Genomic DNA, 20004 nt, shown 5'->3' on the forward strand with positions numbered 1-20004 from the left:
CAAAATCGCTAGGCCATGCATGTTCCTTAAATCACCTTCCAAAACCAAACCAGCCCCTCTTCTGTGGCTTTGCTTCTGGTTCTGGCTCCTTCTCCGTCCCCTTGCTCTTATCCTGAACAGCAGCCGCTGGGCGTTGTTGTTGTTGTTGTTGCTGTTGTTGTTGTTGTTGTTTGGCGGGATACTCGATGTAGTTCCACGCAACATCCAAAAACAGGGGCTTGACAGGGATAGGCTCAAGTCGAGGAGGATAAGTGACAATGTTGTTCAGATCGACACCGCCTGTTGGGTAGTTGAAGAGCTGGGAAGACAGCGGTTTACCAGCGCCGGCGGTCTGCGAAGCACTCGCCGACTTGTTCAAGCTGTGAATCTCAACCAGAGCGCGGGACCGCTGAAGCTCCCCACCGAGAATGTCTCGAAGCAACCCAGCGTGTTGGTTCGTGACTTGAATGTTCCTTGGCGCTGGCTTGCCATCATCACTGCCAGACAGAGCTGGAAGGGCGGCGGTACACTGATCAAGCGCATGCTTGACCAAGGCAAGTGCGTTGACGGTATTTCCAGCAATGGCATGAGATCTGGATATAGCGAGGCACCTTTGGGTTATGTTAGCTTTCATTGATAAATTGAACCGGCACTGGATACTCACTTAAGAGCGGTAAAGTATTGCGATGTGGCCTCGAGCTGAGCGGAAAGCTCCTGGTCGTTTGCAACACCAGGCAGCTCCTTGATAGACTCGACACTCTGAAGGATACCGTCGTACAACACGACCTTCTCCTTCAACTTGGCAATCTGTCTGCCAGGGGTGAGATCTCTGCCCTTTTGCTCGAGAGCCTCCTCGGCTTGCTCTTGCTCTTGCTCTTGCTTCTTCTTTTTCTTGCTAGGGGCACCAAAGTCCAACCGCGCTCCATCGTCCTGACCAATCAAGGCACGATTGCGTCCAATGCGCCAGCTGATCATTTCGTAATTGACAGCAGTCCTGGTGATCTGGAGGCTCTGCATGCGAGAATCGCTCTGTGGGACACCCTCAGACTTGAGCTCATCGATGGCCTGCTTGGTAGCATCAACAGCATCCTGGCTTGCCACCAAGATATCATCATATGCCCCAGCTAGCTCTCTGGGAGCCAAGGACCCGGCTGACGACAGCTGGTCAGCCAGCTTTGCCTTTTCCGCACCCACCGCAGCCCAAGCAATAGCGATTGCAGCGTCCTCAATCTTGACCTCACGTCCACGCCAGGTGAGCGTTGCAGGAGCGCCTCCAGTTCCCTGCTTCGCATCCGCATCAGTGTGTTGCAAAATGGCGGGATTCTGTTTCTCAATGTGCGCCGCGAGCTCTGGGCCAGCATGTTGGAAGTACTTTAGCGCAATTTCGGCAATGGGCTGCGTCCGTGGGATCTGGGCTTGGTAGGCAGCATACCGAATCGACGGGTCGATGGTTTCGGACAGGAGGTCTTTGAAGATGTCGTTTTTGGCCGAGGTAGAAAGCGCACTGTAGATGATACGGGCGACGGAGTAGCTCTTCAGGCAAGGCTCCCAGTGCTGTTTCTCAAATAGCGCAGCACCCCTGAGCAAAGCAGCATATGCGCGGGCCTCGAGGATGTCGACAGAGCTCGCGCCGCTCGCGGTTTGGGTGAGAACTTCGGCCAGCTGTTCGGCAGTTCGAGCTCCCTTTTCCAGACGAGAAACAATATGCGACCGGGTCTTTCCACCAATGCCCTTCGTCTCAACCGAGTGCGCCGCCTTGACGGCCATGGCATCGGCCCATGTTCGTTCGGCTGTCAGAAGCTGGAGGTGGATATAGCTGACAGGCAGCGGGAAGTTAGCAATGTAATGATCGCAGTTCAACATGGAGAGTCAATGGCATACACATGGTCCTCGGCAACCTGTTCAGCAGTGACCTGGTTCCTGGGGTGAAATGTGCCCCGTTTCTTCGTCGCAATGTTCAGCTTCTTGCGGCAGTTGAGTATCTTTTTGGAGAGCGAGGTATGGTAGGTAGAGTAGCCGCCGTAGAGAAGGGCCTTCTCCCGGTGGGAAACGACAAACTTGGTGATATCCATCCCGGCTGTCCCTGTCGTCGATGTCGCCGGTGTGGTGACTTGTGTTGAGGCTCTGGCCCAGGAGGTAACGGGTAACGGTGTTAGCACCGACACAGGAGTGGGGCTAATTTTTGACATCGTCTTGGGCTCCCACGCTGTGGATTTTAATTTGTGCCCCGCAATGTGTGGCCCAAGCTCCCAATGGTAACAGCCCCCGTACCGTACCGTATTTCGGGTGCTCCCCCACTAGAAGCTTGCGCCGAACATCAGCCCAGTGAGCTGCTGCGTGCTCCACCCCAGTTCGAGATGGTTGACAGCACCATCCAAATTTTTTGACGACTTTTTTGGAGAACGACGCCACATTCAAACACCCACCGTCCGTCCCTACCTCGATTCCAGCACCAGCCCTCTGTGCTGCGACCTCCCCGGCCCTCCAATTTGCAATTTTTCTTAGGACCAGTCCTGGGGATACGCCCTTCTCAACATGACGTATCGCGCAGGAGCGCAGTTTCTTCCTCACCACCACGAAGTATAGATACAACTGGTTTCGGCTTCGATTAACCCCCGACGAGCCCCGACAAGACGAACTGTTGGTTGTAGGGCTGTGGATGATGTGCTCAGACCCTCGTGGGGTTTTGGATCCGAGACAGAGTTGACACCTGCGACGATGCTAGAGAGGGCGGCGACTACCCTCGAGCCGTGCAGCAGCCTCCAACGAATTCTCCCCTCCGCCAGACATTGCTTGCAGACCCGCCGCCAGCTCCATACGGCATTTTGGCAGCATGGAGCCTACGACTTTGAGCTTTCCGATGCCTGCCAGGCCATCCTGCGCGCTCCTCGGTCCGAACCTGCCCCGACCCGACCTTCGTCCAGAAACAAGCAAATTCCGGAGCCCATGATGGCTTCGGTATTCTTGCTCGACTTCCTGTACCCGAGGGGTGCCGTGGCTATGCTGCGGAGGATGTATCCGGTCTTGCCGAAACGACTCGAACCAATAGCAAAGGTCCACCAGCCATTTTCTCGGCTGTTCATGTCTTCATATCAGGACCGAAATCAAGGGCCACCAAGCTCCCAGGTAGGCGCCCGAGGGCCGCCAAACCAGACGCAGACGCAGTATTACGAGGAGGATGGGGAGGCAGAGTTTCAGGCGCCGAGCTGGGAGGAAAATGATGCAGAGGTCTGGACTTTGGAAGACTACAAACGACTCCCAGCTGTCGAGCGACTGGAAGTTTTCATTGACAACAAAACATTTCGCGGAAACTATGAGAGAATTTGGGAGACTTTCGCTGAGCTGAGTCCGGAGGTGCAGATGCACTTTCGACCAAAAGTCATTCGCGCATTGGCAACCTCGGCCCGCCCCTTGGAAGCGTGGAGGGTTCAGGAGTTGTTTGCGGTGTATGATGTAGAGGACTGGACAGAGGAGAATGTTTTGGCCCAGATACGAGCAGACCTCGTTACTGGAAACCTGACCTCGGCTCTTGCGGTTTTCAAGGCTGGGTTGGAGCTGCATGGCTATGGTCAACCTCTCGACTTGCTCGTTGCGTATGGCATCTCGGCCAATAACTGGGACTTGGTGATGAAGGGTTGGAGAATGTACACTGAAGTTTTGACAACTGGTGTTGATGTGCCTGTTGCCTGGTTATCGCTGCCAGCCGAGCCCGCCATGAGTGGTGGAACCAAGGTCAACCGCTCAGGCGAGTTTTCTGCCGATCTACTAGCTGAAGCTCCCACAAACACGGTTCATCAGGGTGGTGATGTTCTCGCCTCAAGGAGACCGGGCAGTGGGCAGTGGAACTACGTTTCTACACCCGCTGTGAAGTATACCCAGCTATCCACGATATCAGACCTGCCTGCTCGAATTCGACACCATTTTGCAAAGCTCTCCAAGGCACATCAAAAACTGCCCAAAGAACAACGGCCTTTGAGAGGGCTATTCCGGCATGTGGCGAGGAACTCATTGCATCTATTTCAGCCTACAGTTGCCGAGTTGATTCTGGATCATGCTGCGGATTCAGCCTCCTACGAAGCGTACATCGTCCATCTCGCAGAGCAAGGCCAGGTGAAAGAGGCCGAGCAGCAGTACATGAGATATAGATCTCTGAAAGATTTGAAACCACGGGCCGCTGTCTTGCATGCCATAGTGCCCGCCTATTACCCCGACCATGTGCAAGGCATGGAACGTTTGCGCGAGGATTGGTACCGGGGCTATCCACACCCAGATGAAGTGGCATACAAAAAGTTCCTCACATACTACGCCAAGAGGGGCGATCTAAGGTCTTTTATGAACATGACCAAGGAATATGAGGAGCACTACGATCCCAATCTCCAAAAAGACCCCATGTATGTTCGAACACTCATGCATGCCCATGCGGTACGTGGAGACCCCGATTCTGCTCAGCTCGTCATGGAGGATGCTGCCGAGACTTTGGGCTACCAGCCTGGTCGCATGGAGCAGAATATCTTGTTGAAGGCTTACTACAATGAGGGTGACTACGATGCCGCTCTCGATCTCTTCTCACGCATGTGGGAGATGAACAATGTGGATCAGTACGCTCTGACGACGGTGATGAAGAACGCCGGCTGGAGAGGTGATCTTTCCTTCGTTCTCGAGCTTTTCGCAATGGCCAAGGAACGCAACATCCCCTTCTCGCTTACCATGATGACCTGCTTGGTTGAGGCCTATTGTAAAAATGATCGTTATAGCGAGGCCGAAAATCTTGCTATCGACATCACAAAGGAGAACAAGCTCGAAGGGGACTATGTTCACATGTGGAACTTGCTCATCCGTTTCAACGCCAAACGTCGAGATTTGTCGGCCGTCAACCGCCTTTTGGGGGCCATGTCACAGCGAAATGTCACGTACAACCAAGACACATACAGCGGCCTTCTCCTGACTCTTCTCTACTGCCGCCAAGCACACCACGCCATGCATCTGCTCCACGTTGCCCGGACGCAGAGTGGCTTCGAACCGACTGCTCACCACTACACGCTTCTCATTGCCGCCTTCATGTACAGTGGCGAACCGATCATGGCGCAAAAGATTCTCAACATGATGAAGGACATGAACTTTCCCCAGTCAGCCAAGCTCATGGCAACTGCCATCAGCGTCCTCAGCAGATACGAGGATATCCCACCAGCCTTGAGACACGAGAATGATGCCCGTGGCTATCTCAGAAGAGCACTGAATTACTTCTACCAGGTCCTCGACCTGGAGAGAAAGGGCTCTCCCGATGCGCGGCGTGACATGATCAACATCTACTCCAAGATGACCTTTGTCCTGACCCAAATGCGGCGGTTCACCACCATCAAGGACATCATCGCCCTTCACAATGCGCGATGGCCGCGGCAGTCGACCTTGCAGAAAGTCCCGCTCAAGCTGCTCCACGACATCATGCTGGCAGACTTTCACGAGGGGAACTATGACCGACTGCAAGAGACGTGGGATATCATCCTTGAGCGCACGGTCAAGCGCGGCATGTCGGTCATGGCTCAGGCGGGTCCGATGTCTCAGGAGGATCAAAAGGTCATGGTGGCGCAAAAGTATAGGTTGTGCGACCCCCTCAAGACGATGCAGAGGTTTTATCTTGAGAGTGAGGATGCTGATGGGCTTATCAACCTCATTGACACCGTCAGGGCGAAGGGGTTTGAGCTCGACAGCAAAAACTGGAATTACTACGTCCAGGGTCTTGCCAGGCTGAAGCGGTGGCGATTAGCCTTTTCGATTTGCGAGGATAGGTTGATGGGTCAGTGGCTTGGCTGGCAGACGGACAGGGCGGCGAATATGGAGATGTGGAAGCTACCTGTGGAGGTGAGGCGGTTGGCTAGCGATCCGAAGAGGCCGAGGCCGATTGCGCACACGCTGTTTATTCTTGCAAAGGAGTATATGGATCTGGAGAAGATCACGCCCTGGTCGAATGATGCGTTGAGGGAGTTTAGGTTGATCAAGAAGAGCGCGCCGAGGGTGGTGCAGGCTATTTCGAACATTGCGGCGGGGCATCCGTTGGAGAGGGAGATTTTTGGGGATGATGAGGGGTATAGGAGCCGGTTGAAGTATGTGCCTCCGCCGCTGGAGAGGAGGGGGAGGAGGAGGAGAGAGTTGGTCGGGGAGGAGGGGGAGGAGGAGATGAGGGAGAGGAAGGCGGAGTCGCAGAAGGCTGCGCTGGCGAGGCAGCAGGCCATGATTAGGAGGATGGCGGAACGGATTGCTGCTGAGCAGGTTGCTAAAGAGCAGGCTGGGGAGGTTGAGTGGGAGGAAAGAAATGGGGAGGGGGAGGAGGAGGAGGGGGAGGATGAGTACTAAATGGGTGGTGTATGATATGGATGGGGGGGGAGAGGTCTGTATACTATGTGTATATCTTGCATTTTGTACATATCCAAGAGAGGGCGGTGGGGCGTCTGCATGATGTTTATGGTTTTTGGAAGGTCGGTATATTCTTTTTTGGGTTATGATGGTGGGCTGGTACATGATGACTCTACTCGAAGAAGCTCTTGAACATGTAGACAATTCTCATAGAAGGAGGATAGGTAGGTACATAGGCAGGTGAAAAATAAGACTTGAACATAGTAGTGGTGTAATTACCTGTATAAGCGTTTACTGCATTTTTGCCTGCCGGAATTATCCGGACTTTTTGCAGAGTGGGTCATCACTTTATGCCACATTCAACCTGCTTTCTCTTCCCCGTCCGACCGCGTGCGTGGTTGACTGATGGCTGCGACTCGACGCGACAAGTGGTTGCTTGCCAAAAAAAGAAAAAGTAATTTGCTGGAGGGACATCGAACATTGACAACGACAACGACAACAACAACAACAACAACAACAACAACACGAGCGCAAGCATTTTATCCAACTCTGAACGGAGTGATTTTTCAGTCAGATTTTCGATTGAGCAAAAAATATTAATAGCATACACTTTTTTCCCCCGGAATACCTGGGCAAACTATTCTCAGAACCAGAGCAAACAACCAACTACCACCACCACTTGCGTAAAACCGAACCAGCAACACCACACGCACGGCTCAAACTGGGATAGGAGACACGATGTTGTTCCCCGAAGAACACGAAAACGACCTCAAACTCTTCCTCGTCCAAAAGATCGAAAAGACGCCCGACGCTGACGAGGTCGACGCGGAGGTGCTCGCGGATTATGTCCTTGCTTTGCTGAAGCATGATGGGGATGTAGAGAGTGTGAGGCAGACTTGCGTGGCTAGTTTGCCTGATTTTCTTGGGGAAGGTTTTGTTTTTGGCTCAGGGAATGTAAGGCGGGAACTGACAAAGTTTTGATGACAGGCACGCAGCAGTTTGTCGACGGGATTTTAGAGGCGATTACGTTCAAGACTTATCTTCCGAATGCGCTTCCGCCACCACCACCACCGCCGCCGATGACGGGGTTGTTGTACGATGATGATCAGGCTGGGAATGGGTATCTACGACAGGGGCAAGCAGCGGGACAACAGAATAATGGGTTTGGGGGAGGGGGAGGGGGAAACAGGAAGAGGGGGTATAATGATCTGGATAGCCCTGCGACTGGGGCAGAGGCTTATCATGCCCGGGCTTTTAAGCAGCCCAGACGGGGGAGTGCTGGGAGGGGGTTTGAGCAGTCGCTGCTGGGGTCGAGTGGTGGTGGGTTCTTGGATCCGGAGTATGCGGCCAAGTTTATGTTTAATGTGTTGAATCAGCCCGAGTTTATGGCCGCTGCTGCGCAGAATGGAGGTGGAGGTGGGGGGGGGGGGAGGAACAAGAAGAAGAAGAGGGCGCCAAAGTGTAGGGATTATGTCAACAAGGGGGTTTGTCCCAGGGGGTTCAACTGCAGGTTTGATCACTCGAGTGATGATCCGGCGGGTTTTGGTGGGGGTGGGGGGTTTGGGCAGGTAGAAGGTATGTTGAACGGGGCAGGAGGGCAAAGAGTTGTGGGAAGGTTGCTAACTTTGTGATAGAATACGATCCAGCTAATGCCCTCATGACAAACACGTTTCCGCAGCCGGGTGCTGGCCTTCCAGGGATGCCTTCTTTCGGCGAAATGTTTGCTCAGAGCCAGCCGAAACAGCACAACTCCCACCGGTCTAAGGGGCAGGGTGGGAACCGCGGCGGTCGCCAAAAGCGAGGTGGTGGGGACAGATCAACTTTCTCAGCAGAGGGACCAGTAAGTGATCGGACCAAGTCGACCATCGTGGTGGAGAGCATCCCAGAGGAAAACTTCGACGAGGATCAAGTTAGAGACTTTTTCAGCCAGTTTGGGAACATCCTCGAGGTGAAGATGTATCCATACAAGAGACTGGCCGTGGTCAAGTTTGACTGCTGGGAGGCTGCCAATGCGGCGTACAAGTCGCCAAAGGTCATCTTTGAGAACCGATTTGTGAAGGTGTTCTGGTTTAAGGACGAAGAACAAATTGCACCACCTCCTGGGAAACAGGGTGGTGGTGTGAATGGGGGTGCCTCTGGGCAAGGGGGAGAGGAAGCACCGGAGAATGTGCCGCTGACCGAGGAGCAGTTGGAGGAGATTAGGAAACGGCAGGAGGAAGCGCAGAAGGTATTTGAGGAGAAGATGAGGAAGAGGGAGGAGTTAGAAAGAAAACAGAAGGACATTGATGAGCGGCAGAAGGAGCTTCTTGCTGCCCAGGAGGAATTGAAGGCGAAGCTGGCGAGGAAAGGGGAGGGTGTGGGGGATGGGGAAGGTGAGGGTTCGACGTCAAAGCAGCCTATGACGCAGTCAGAAGCTCTGAGGGCTCAATTGGCTCGGTTGGAGGAGGAAGCTAGGCAGATCGGGCTCGATCCCCATGCCGAAATGGATGGGGAGGAAGGGTTAGAGGCCAGCTGGGGTGCTCCGAGAGGGGGTTACTATGGCCGTGGAAGGGGGGCTCCGTGGCGAGGAGGCTTTGTTCCTCGGGCTCGCGGATTTGCGTCGAGAGGGTTCCGGGGGGGTTTTCGTGGGAGAGCCGACGTTCACGCGGCTTATGCGGCTTATTCGCTTGATAACAGACCAAAGAGGGTGGTGGTTTCGGGTGTGGATTTCACAGAGGGCCAAAGGGACGAGGTGCTTCGGCAGTATCTCTTTGTGAGTTTTTACCTCTTCTCATCTGTCTGTCATCTTATTAACATGACATCCCAGGGTGTTGGCGAATTCACCCACATCAACCACAGCTCCAGCCCCCCAACAACCGAAATAACCTTCAAGGACCGCAAGACAGCCGAGAAGTTCTACAACAGCGTCAGCCTCAACGATTACACCATCCCCGAGATCGAAGGGCAGGTCGAGTTGTCATGGGCTAGTCCCTCATCCTCTTCGACGGCACTGTCGACGCCTACGGCAAGCGGGTTCAGCCACGTCAATGGTGTCGCTACGAATAAGTCCACTGGGGTCACCGCTCAGAACGGTGATGAGGACGGACATGATCAGGATCATGATGGGGAGAGTGTTGATGACGATAGGGACGTCAGGATACTGCTTGACCATCAGCCGGAGCAAGAGAAGGATAAGGACAGGGAGCAGAATGAGATGGATTATGAGGTTGCTGATGATGCGGATCAGTGGTATTAGCACTACCACCGTTCTAGAAGATAGGCGGGTGTCTCATTGGGGGTGGAGAAGGGGATAAGGGGGCTGAGAGTGTTGTGAATTCATGTATATATTATTGGGGTAGGGTTGTTGGATCATTGCTTGGTATGCATGATGGGCTTGGTGTGGGTTTCCTCCGTTGCTGGCTGCTCTGAATGGGGGATAATCGGTGGGCATATTCATCCGAGGGATGAGGGTGGGATGGATACACTGGGAAAATGTATGGATATGGGTGGCTGTTGTCTTGTGCATGGTTTACACCTTGGACATTTTGGCCTGGGTGATAGCGATGGCTTTCCCTGCTGGATGAAAAGTCCTATCAGGCAATCTTGAACGGAAAAGAGTTTGATCACAACTGTCTGAGCCCATGCCAAGTAGAGTTTGTATCACGACAAACATGCTTCAAAAGCCTCATAGGCATAAAGGCCATCGTCACTTCACAACTTGTCGACAAAGACCCGGTCCTCCCACGAAATGCCAAGTAATTGACCTTGAAATTCCATTTATAATGCCACAATCTCGCCTACTCTTTCACATACGACCATATCCAGCTGAAAGCTCGGGATCCCGTCCGCTCTCCCCTCGATAAGCAGCTGAGAGCCGAACCAGTACTCAGGTGGGTGACCACTGGGGAATCCTCGGTGTTGTATGTTTTTTTTGGTCTAATTCCCCCCCCCTAAGCTCTTTTCTAAGGGCTTAGCATTTACTACATATTCACCATCCAGCTCCTTGATTGCTTTATCTTGGAGTGTCAAGACATGTTCACACGAAGGATTAAGCATAGTGGGTGGATGAGGTAGCACGGCATTTCACTAGTGCGGTTGCTTTTGGAAGCTGCACCAGCACATCACCTGCCTCCCGCGTTTGAAGATAGACAGCTTGCAAGTGTGCCCCCATCTTTAGGAAGAAATATACCTCATGATTCCTGGATACAAAATGTGGAATGAGACAGCGGGAGCAGCCGTCATACCCCACGGGATTCCTCATGCAGAGAGCAGCACTGCGGCTTAGCGCTCAAGGGGGAAGGACGTTGAGGTGTGGCGTATGCAGCTTGCGAAAAGGGGGAAGGTGGGCGGTGGGTTGTTATCAGATGGGCTTGATGAGGGAGGGACATGATGCCATTCAGTTGAGGCAACGACTTGCAGATAAATACGGTGATTCATCATGACAATCTCTAGCTTAGCTGCCCAACCTCATCCCTATCTTCAAACACTGCCCGCTTATCACCTGCCGAAATGTTGTTCTCTACCGCCCTGCTGGCACTCCTCCCGGCAGTCCTCGCGGCCCCTGCTCCATTGATCCAACCCCGCGACCCGTCTGCTAAGCTCATCCCAGGTAAATACATTGTCAAGTTCAAAGATGATTCCTCCGACGTCCTGATCAGCAAGGCCCTTGGTGGTCGAAAGCCTGATTACATTTACAAATCCAAAGGGTTCAAGGGGTTCGCGGGGGCTCTTGATGCTGCCTCACTAAACAAGATCAGGGGCCTCCCAGAGGTGGGTTTTTTGTCCCCCTCTCCGTTGGTTGTAGATTATTGACATGATAGTAAAAAGGTCGAATACATCGAACAAGACGCTTCCTTCACCATCGGCTCTGCCGCCGAGCTAGTCTCGAAGCGGTATCTCATCACGCAAGCCAACGCCCCCTGGAACCTGGCGAGGATCTCGAGTCATACGCTTGGGTCGACGGTGTACAGGTATGACAACAGCAGCGGGTTTGGGACTTGTTCGTACGTGATTGATACGGGGGTTCAGGTTACGCATCCGGTGTGTGTCCCCTCTCTTTCAGAATAAAGTGGAATAGATGCTGACGTAAGTCGAAGCAATTCGCCGGCAACGCCGTCTGGGGCACCAACACTGCCGGTGACGGGATCAACACCGACGCCAACGGGCATGGCACCGCGCTTGCCGGCGTCATTGGTGCGCAGATTTATGGTGTGGCGAAGAAGACAAAGATTGTTGCTGTCAAGGTGTTGGGTGCTTCTGGTTCGGGGACCACGTACGTTCCCCCCTTCTTCCCACCCACCCCCACTTCTTCTCCTATCGTGTCTAACCTTGGGTAGATCAGGTGTAATCGCCGGAATGAACTGGGTCATCCAAGACAAGGCCACTCGCGGCTGTCCAAAGGGTGTTTCGGCCAATATTGCGCTTGGGGGGTCCTTCTCCGCAGCTATGAACAACGCTGTTGCTGCCATGGTGTCCAACAGTGTGTTTGTGGCTGTTGCTGCTGGGGGGAGTAACACTAATGCTGGAAACACATCCCCGGCGAGCGCGCCGCAGGCTTGTACCGCTGCTGCGAGCACGGCGAGTGATGCGAGGGCTAGTAGCTCGAATTATGGGGCTGTGATTGATATTTTTGCGCCGGGGGAGAGGATTTTGACGGCTTGGATTAATGGGGGGACGGTGAGTAATTTCCCTACTCTGGGGTGATGGGGAAAGGGAGATGGCTGACAATGGAATAGAATACGCTTTCTGGAACGTCGTTTGCTGCGGCGCATATCACGGGCTTGGGGTCGTATTTGTTTGGGCTGCCGAATGCGAGTCAGACAGGGGCGAATATGTGTACATATATTCAGAGCATTGCTACGGTGGGTGTGTTGACGGGGGTGCCGGCGGGGACGGTGAATTTGTTGGCTTATAATGGGTGGGATTTGTTTACTTTCCCCTGAGGGTTGTCAGTGTCACACGGCAAAAGCCAACCACCTGCAACCACGGCCAGCAACACTGTCGATACCACCGCAAGGAGGGGTAACTGCAAGTTGTGAACCTCTCGTTGAAAGCGAGGCAGGCAATCTGAAGGCATGGCGGTTATCAAAGGAAGCCCACTGGCCCCTGAGATATTGAGGAACTTGGCAGCGGCTCGAGGCCACTGGGCACGGACCACCTGACGATGGATAAATACGCGTCTCTGAGATCTGTTTGTATTCCTAGACGTTCTTCTTCCTCATCACGCTCTTCGAGGCCATTGAAGATTATAAGCCTGAATTGAACCATGAAGTTCCAAGCCCTGATATTACAGCCCTTGTCACAGTCAGGGACGAGAGTAGGGGGGTTGTAAGTAGGTAGGTATATGTGCTCGGCAACATTGTTCTTAGTGACATATGTGGGAAACGATCTGTGACTTGTAAGTAGGCATTCAATGTGTTTCACTTGAGTTACACTGTGTCTATATGGAATGGTGAAAAGTCATCATCATGATGTATCTCTTGCTAACTCGCGGGCAAGACGCTCATCACAATGGTTACCTAAACCATTTCGTACCCAGTGACCCGCCAAACTTATTAACTCCAGCCCAACTCCTGCCAAAAACTGAATGAGCTCATAAACAATGGGAGCACAAATTCTCCATGATCTCGTGTAAACCCTCAAGAAAATCGCTAATTTCACGCTCACACCTTAACAAACCCAAAAGTATCTGATACCCTGTTCTGTTCCAGCTACCTCCTAGTATTTTTCTTGCGTCTCCTTTCAGCCCAGTGTGGGAAATGAGCTGATCTGAGCTGAGCCGGCCCTTGACTTGACTTGGCTCAGCTCAGCTCACCTGAGCCAAGTCAAGTCTGGCTTAGCTTATTGCCCACACTGTTCCAGCCCACCATCCACACTCTCCATCTCCGCTCCTACCAAGTGAACCGCAGGTAACTTTCCGCTATATATCGCTAAATAAATCCACCGATTCACTACCTACGTACCTATGGTTGGTCTGCCTGGGCTTCTGCCAGCCGCCGTTGCACCTCGTCTTTAATCTTTTGCACCATATCTCGTTCCACCTGTTCCACTAGGCGAGCGACCTCCTCCTTGATTGCTGCTGAAACATGACTCTGGAAATCCTGAACTATGGCACTCTGCGCTGCGTCAAGCTTGTTCGCGATGAGTTGCTCAACCTGCTGGGCTACTGCAACGGCTACCTTCTGGCTATCCATGTCGGAGTTGGTCTCGGTCGGTACATGTGCATTATTGTTATTACTCTTGCTGTTGCAAGATTCGCAGGTATGCTTGCAAGCAGAGGAGGAAGATGGAAATGCTCTTTCGCAGAGAGCGTCGAGCTGTTTGATACGCTCAAGCCGCACGGTAGCGAGAAGCTGGACTGGGCGGGCGAGCTTCTTGAAAGTCGTCCCGTGGTCTTGCAGCGCCAGAGCGAGCCGGATGACGGTGGAAAATAATTCAAAGGTTAGGTCTTCGATGTTGTGCAGGTCTACTGGCTTGGCTGGAGGTTCAGGTGGTTTCTCGTGGATGTCCCTTTTGGCAGGCACTGTTGTCACAGCATCCTGGTAGCGAGCGCAACGGTCGCCGTATTGGATGAGATGCTTGACGAGTTCGAGGATATCGCTCACCGTCCATATACCAGTCTGTGACGTGACTCGTAATTCGGGGAGCACTGCTTCTGTGTCGGCGTCACCGCCAGAAACTGACGTCTGGGCCATCTCTTCGAACCGTCTCTGTTTTTGTCTCTGTTGCGTGAGTTCCATGGTGATTGCGTCGGCCCTTGCCATTGAATTCGTCACGGCAAAGGCGTCATTCTTTGTCGAAGAGCTCATCATGACTTGGTCGGAGTCATCATCCCCCGGGTGCCTCATCATGTACCGTTGTCTTCGGCTTGAAGCTTTCATGTACATCGCACGCTCACGAGGCCATCCAAACCATGGATCTGGATCATACCTTTTCACCGTAACCGTACCATGGTTCGTCAAACTCTGGTAATGCCCATTGGAATGATGACAGGGCGGTGTTGTCAAGGTGCTCGCGGCGGCGGAGCAAGCGGCTGACTCGGTCAAGGCATCTCGATATCAGCTCACGGATTCGACCGAGAACGTAATTAATGCCAGTTCAGAAGTGGGCCTTGCTCAAGAAGTCCTGGTGGCGCAGATGATTCATGGTATTTTCGTGATGGGGAACAGCCCGCTTGATGGCGTCTAGCTGATCTTGGAAAGGAATTCTGGCGAGCAGCCGCCTATTGATAAATGCCTCATCCGGCATGGTGGTCATGGGGATTGCCCATTGATGGACAACGCTTGCGAGAAGTTCATGCTCTCCGAGGGCCTCTTCTTCTAGCCAGCTGGGTGCTGATGCCTTAAGCAATGTCTCGTAGTTTGTCGAGGCGAAATCCAGAACATTCATCCTGTTATACCGCGGCCGGGGATCGAGGGACGACCTCACCCTGCTGTACGCCAAGGTCCAGAACATGGGAGATTCGAGCCATTCGGCATTTTTGGATCGTAACATCTCAAGGACCTCGTCCGATCCCTTGACCAAGGAAACCCTAGGATGCGCAAATGCGGCCTGGGCAGCTGTGCCGAAACAGCCAGCAACTATGTTGGGGTCGGCATCGTTGGCCAGGAGTAGCTTGATGGTACTGATCTTCCTGGATGCGCAGGCCGCCTGTAGAGCGGTGCCGAAGGGGTCGGCGAGATGGTCCACGGCCACGCCAGGTGGCTCAAGAAGTAGTTTGACGACCGCATTATGGCCGCGGAATGCTGCGACGTGCAGTGGACTACCAAGATTTCCATCTGCTTGGTCACCTGTCTTTGTGTCGGCGTGGAGCAGCTTCATTGCTTGGAATAGACTTTTCACCACTTCAAGGTGACCCTCGGCTGCAGCTGCATACAGCGCAGTCCCGTGGGGTCCTTTTTCCGCATTCACATCGGCGCCTTGTTGGAGCAGGAGGTTAATAATATCAGATTCACCCCGAACTGCAGCCAGTTGGAGAGCGGTTCCCTCTAGACCACGCTGGTCCAGGGCCCTGCGTCGAGCGGGAAGATCGGTGTGCAACTTGGAGATCTCATCGACAAGCCGTGTGAGGATGCCATTGAGCTCCAGCTTGACGGCGTAGTAGACAGCAGAGGGTGGCTTTTTGTTTCCCCGTCCGTCAGGATTATAGGTATCTAGCCAAGCCCGCATCTTCTCCTTGTCTAGCAGAAGCTTGGAGCAAATCTCGGTCTCCAGCTCTTTGAGCCTGGCTGGAAATCCTTTGTCGCTGCCAATAGCATTGAATTGACCTTCGTTGCTATGAATCTCATTCTAGTGGCAGAACCAGAATTCGGCCGCGTATCCCCGAGCTGGAACATCGATGCTCTTCCTGCTTGCTGTTTTGATGGGGGCGCGCCGGTCCGGCGCTGAATCATCTGGACTGGTGTCCTGTGTGCGCCAGGCGTCAGAGCCGTGGTCGCTGGCATCGATAGTGACACGGCGGCGGTTGGGGGCGGAGGCGGACGAAACAAGACGGTCCGAATCACTATCGCTACTTGACGTGTTCTCGATAGCATCGCCTTTCTTCTTGCTCGTCTTCGTCGGTCGGAAGGCTGATAGGATCTCCAAGCAGCGTTTGGTGATGAGAAGGTGTGCGTCGTGTTTCTGGGGCGGCAGAAGGCGCTCGATGTTCCCAGACCTGATCGTTTCCTGCCCCTTGGGAGCTCGGGAGAAGGGGTCTTTCAGATACTCTTGGACTGAGAAGTGGGTGAAGCGAAAGACGTCCACCTCGTCCTCCGTGGCCGTCTCCACAAGTACTCTTGGACAGATCCCTGCCACTTCCTTTGCGTTTCGAAGTTTGACCACTGCCGCAAGCTCGGCTTGCGAGAGCGGCCGCTTTTGATTCATGAGCCAAAGGAGAATGTCCTTTAGCCTTTTAACGCTGTTGGCCGCCACTTTCTCCAGCGCATCTTGATACCTGGCGGCAATGTTTTCTGGCAATTTCCTCAACTCTGCTGTGACCTCTGCTGGCTCGTGACACGCTGACACTTGTTTGAGAATAGACCGTGCCCAGTGAAAGTTGCTGCCTTGGCTGCTTTGGTAATGCCCGAGACGCTGCTTAACCTCGCCCTTCAGAGAGTCCTCTCCCTTCAAGACAGGAGTGTCCTCTAGTTTCCTCTCCACAAATGTTTTAAGAACTTTGCCAAGTCCCTGCTCAACATCTACTGACACCAGCATATCTCTGATCTTGTTCTCAAAATCCTGTGCTATGTCTTTCTCGTACTTGCTGACTACGAGGACGTGAAGGTTGGTGTACTCTTTTTGTATCAGCTTCAGGATAATGTCAAGCAGTTTGATATCGTTCTTGCGTGAGCCCCTGCGATCGAGAACATGGTCAAGGCCGTCAAGGACAAGGAAGATATCCCTGTCTGCCTTGGAAATAAACCGCTGCAGGTGATTGAAGAGGTCCATGCTGTCATCCGGAAGCTGTCCCTGGCCCTGATAATCACGTAGTGTTTCGTACAAACCATCGTCGGGGACCTTTTTACACTTGATTGTGAGCTGCCCGAGCAATGATGCCAGGAGGAGATGCATCCTTTTTGTGTCCTCATGATCAAAGCGAAAGTACTAGGAGGCAAGGGCCTTCGTCGGGTCATTTCCGAATGTCTTTTTCAGGTTTCTGATGATCGATGAGCTGTTTGTGAGTTAGAAACACTAGGTACCCATATAGTCTCAGGTTATCGGTTGGGACTTTACCATAGCACCGATTTACCACACCCAGCTGCGTACCACACGAGTTAACGACCTGTACCCATGTGCTTGACAAGAGCAATGGGGGTACTGAGAACCTACAGTTGCCATACAACCACAACAGAATTTGCGGATATTTCACCCATTCTGTATATTCTCTGCTCTCGAAGAGCCAATCTCCATACTCGTCGGCTTGGTCTGCATCCTGTTCAAGGCTGGTTTTTGATACAACGTCGAGCGTCTTTCTGTCGTGGGCTTCCTCGTCTTCACAGGTCTCGGGATCCGTCGTGATATCGCCGCTCTCGCTACCTTGGTCGTCGTCATCGTCACCACTTTCGTCTGTCGCGGTGTCGCTGGCCGTGTGGTATTTTTTTGCCTTTCTTGTCCCCATCACCCCCAGGCCTCCAGTGGCTGTTTCCAGAGTTCAGCCACCACGCTCTTTCGGTTGCTAAGCTCGTGCGAATCTTATCCTGGCGCCCTCCATCGCGCTTCAGCAGCCACTCGCATAACCGTTCCAGCTCTGCAGCAGTAGCTTTGGCGTATGTATCTGAAGCGGTCTTGGCCAGACCATCGACTCTCTTCAATATCACTTCCGTGTTTGTTCTGATTTCCATAATCTCCTCACGAGCTTCGTCCGCAACTGCTCATTTTGTTACATCAGGTTAATAATTCGGACAGAAAACATCAAAGGTTGTGAACAAGGTAGTTATGTAAGTTCGCCACTCACGTTCTCTCGAAACCTGGTTCTGCCAATCCTCTAATGCGGATTTCTCTTCGTTGATCTTCGTCTCCAGATCGCGGAGTGGCTGTCCAGCCAAGCTGAGGATGAACTTTTTGACCCGGGCTGGGACAGGTCAAAGGTTTTATCGTCAGCCCGAGTTTCTTATGCAGACATTAGGGATCGAGGGCTGACTCCGAGTTCTACCATTGCTTGACTCTTGCACCTCAGCTGCATACACAAGAATAGCCGTATATACCCTGACCAGGGCATCCTCGAGTTGCTTCTCTTGCTTGGCTTTTCGCTCGCGGTAGTTTGACTCCGTTCGAGAATACAGAGCCATCGAGTGGCTCAGGTAGCTGCAGGCTTTGAATGTAGAGTCCGCCAGTTCCTTGTCATGGAGGGCCAACTGCAGGCAGGCTGTTATCAGCATCCACTGAAGCAACATCCATTGGGATACTCGGGGCTTTACCGTAAGACCAAAGGACACGACAGCCCATGCCGCTGAACAATAGCCTGTCGGATCAAATTGACGACATTATTGAGCAAGTCCTTGAAGGTTAAGGCCGAGAACAATATAGACTTCGCATTCCTAAGAGAGGTTTCACCGTTGTCAGATCCCCAGCGCGCCTTGTAGTTAACCATCTTGGCCTCGGTATTTTCGATGACGAGCCCGACGAGCTCGATCGAATTGGCCCGCGAAGGTTTCTGGTCCTTCGACTTGCCGACCCCCGACCTGCCTTGCAAAAGGGCCCTTTTCGCCTCTCCCAGCTCGTCCGACTCCCATGCTTCTTTCCAGAAGTCCCGTGCTGACTTGTCGACAGCATCGTCGTCGTCCTTGTCGTCTTCAGGTCTTTTTTTCTCGCTCTCGCTCTCGCTCTCGCCCTTTGCTCCAGTATTGTCGAGCTGCGCAACAGTAGTCGACCCTCGCTCATCGCCGTCATCCTTACTGTCCTTGCAATCTTTTTTGCCAGTTTCAGTACTGGCGGCTGCATTCTTATTGCTCGCAGTCTCAGGAGGTGTTGCTCTTGCCGCCCCTTCATCCACCTCTAATTGCGAGCTTGGTTCATGATTCGGCAGGAGCTCCGCAGGTGCTTCGGTCTTGGTGCGTTCTTGGGTCACTCGCAGTGATAACCACTGACGCACGCTCTTCATCCTAGAAGGCTTTTTGGCCACAGCCTCTCGCTCCATTTTGATTGTGATGATGGGCAGGATCGTGAATCAAAAGCTGAGGAGTGGCGAAGGCTTCTTCCGAGTCTGGAAGATCGAGAAAATGGGAACACTGGAGAGAAGAAAGAGGGGTAATGCTTGCACGAGTACCTAAAATGGACTTTCAATGCCTCAGCTGCAGCCGCATCATAACCTCCAGCTATTGAAATGTTATTCCGCTACTACTTCAGCCCCTTCGAGATGCAGCCTGCGAGATCGGCATACCAAAACAACTCGAGCCGTCAATCGATTGGAGCCAATAGGAGTGTTGCCGGCCAATCCGGTGGTGAGACAGGTAGCCAGCACAGCAAATATTGGGGTGAAGTGTATGTTAGATTCGCTTGTCTTTTCCACCCGCAGCCTCTATCACCCATGCTTCGAACAACTCGCATGGGCCTACGAGATCACGGCCTTGAGGAACGCGAGGGATTCGGAGTGCTTAACCATCGAGATCGATTTGGGTCATACTAAAAGCTGTCTGCGGTGGTAGCTGCCATTGCTTCCAAGACAAAAGGAGATGTCATGCTAGAATATGAGATAACGCTCTCAGAAGTCCCATTCAATACCTTTGAAATCTATGTCATCGGGTTGTAAAATGCCGAAGTCACCAAGACATTCTGATCAGGCTCTGCCACGTCATGCCGAAAATAGCTGGAATACTTTGAGTGCCACAAGTTCACGCAGAGCTGAACAAGAAGAGCCACTCAATGGACAGATTATATCTCATTGCGCAGGTACCCAGAAAGTACGGTTTTCCTGCCCCATTTTTTAACTCCTCACGCCAACCTGCACCAAGTATGTAGAGGTCTTCTGAAGTAGACGGGGTCATTGTTCTGCTTGTTTTGTATTCCGAATATTTCAATTTTCTCTTCTAAACTCCTACAATGTATACTCATAGTGTCTCTCCTCCAGCCGGCAACATTATACCTGCTACGTTCAGGGGGCCCATATCGTCAATTTTCAATAACGTACATTATAAGCGAGTGACCCATATAAGCGAGTGACCCACTTCCCACCACACCGTAAAAAACTATCCTCAATTATACCGCAACAACACTAGG

At 52.8% G+C, this 20004-nt stretch overlaps 7 protein-coding genes across 7 annotated transcripts; 3 read left to right on the forward strand and 4 right to left on the reverse strand.

Annotated features, from left to right (window-relative positions):
- Positions 1-31: 31 nt before the first annotated feature.
- On the reverse strand, positions 32-2404 carry SRP68 (signal recognition particle subunit srp68; the record flags this gene model as incomplete). The annotated part of the gene is made up of 3 exons (XM_062891942.1): positions 1861-2404; positions 644-1795; positions 32-590 (listed from the first exon to the last, which is right to left on the reverse strand). The coding sequence occupies exons 1-3, from the start codon at positions 2166-2168 to the stop codon at positions 32-34; spliced, it is 2019 nt and encodes a 672-aa protein (XP_062740544.1). The 5' UTR covers positions 2169-2404.
- Positions 2405-2697: 293 nt separating this feature from the next.
- On the forward strand, positions 2698-6330 carry QC762_602530 (uncharacterized protein; the record flags this gene model as incomplete). Its single annotated transcript, XM_062891941.1, has 1 exon — positions 2698-6330. The coding sequence occupies one exon, from the start codon at positions 2698-2700 to the stop codon at positions 6328-6330; it is 3633 nt and encodes a 1210-aa protein (XP_062740545.1).
- A 738-nt stretch (positions 6331-7068) lies between these two features.
- On the forward strand, positions 7069-10007 carry QC762_602520 (uncharacterized protein; the record flags this gene model as incomplete). Its single annotated transcript, XM_062891940.1, has 4 exons — positions 7069-7237; positions 7318-7905; positions 7965-9082; positions 9137-10007. 4 exons carry the CDS (start codon positions 7069-7071, stop codon positions 9563-9565), a joined length of 2304 nt encoding a protein of 767 aa, XP_062740546.1. The 3' UTR covers positions 9566-10007.
- A 774-nt stretch (positions 10008-10781) lies between these two features.
- QC762_602420 (uncharacterized protein) lies at positions 10782-12265 on the forward strand. The gene is made up of 5 exons (XM_062891933.1): positions 10782-11079; positions 11137-11349; positions 11406-11581; positions 11646-11985; positions 12045-12265. Exons 1-5 carry the CDS (start codon positions 10819-10821, stop codon positions 12249-12251), a joined length of 1197 nt encoding a protein of 398 aa, XP_062740547.1. The 5' UTR covers positions 10782-10818; the 3' UTR covers positions 12252-12265.
- Positions 12266-13271: 1006 nt separating this feature from the next.
- Positions 13272-14223, reverse strand: QC762_0094120 (uncharacterized protein; the record flags this gene model as incomplete). Its single annotated transcript, XM_062884091.1, has 2 exons — positions 13272-14175; positions 14207-14223. 2 exons carry the CDS (start codon positions 14221-14223, stop codon positions 13272-13274), a joined length of 921 nt encoding a protein of 306 aa, XP_062740548.1.
- Positions 14224-14406: 183 nt separating this feature from the next.
- QC762_0094130 (uncharacterized protein) lies at positions 14407-16860 on the reverse strand (the record flags this gene model as incomplete). The annotated part of the gene is made up of 2 exons (XM_062884092.1): positions 14407-15597; positions 15643-16860. 2 exons carry the CDS (start codon positions 16858-16860, stop codon positions 14407-14409), a joined length of 2409 nt encoding a protein of 802 aa, XP_062740549.1.
- Positions 16861-17342: 482 nt separating this feature from the next.
- On the reverse strand, positions 17343-18925 carry QC762_602405 (uncharacterized protein; the record flags this gene model as incomplete). The annotated part of the gene is made up of 4 exons (XM_062891932.1): positions 17343-17656; positions 17744-17860; positions 17930-18154; positions 18223-18925. The coding sequence occupies 4 exons, from the start codon at positions 18923-18925 to the stop codon at positions 17343-17345; spliced, it is 1359 nt and encodes a 452-aa protein (XP_062740550.1).
- Positions 18926-20004: the final 1079 nt, after the last annotated feature.

The sequence above is a fragment of the Podospora pseudocomata genome, chromosome 6 (genome assembly GCF_035222375.1).
Source record: "Podospora pseudocomata strain CBS 415.72m chromosome 6, whole genome shotgun sequence".
Classification (NCBI taxonomy): domain Eukaryota; kingdom Fungi; phylum Ascomycota; class Sordariomycetes; order Sordariales; family Podosporaceae; genus Podospora; species Podospora pseudocomata.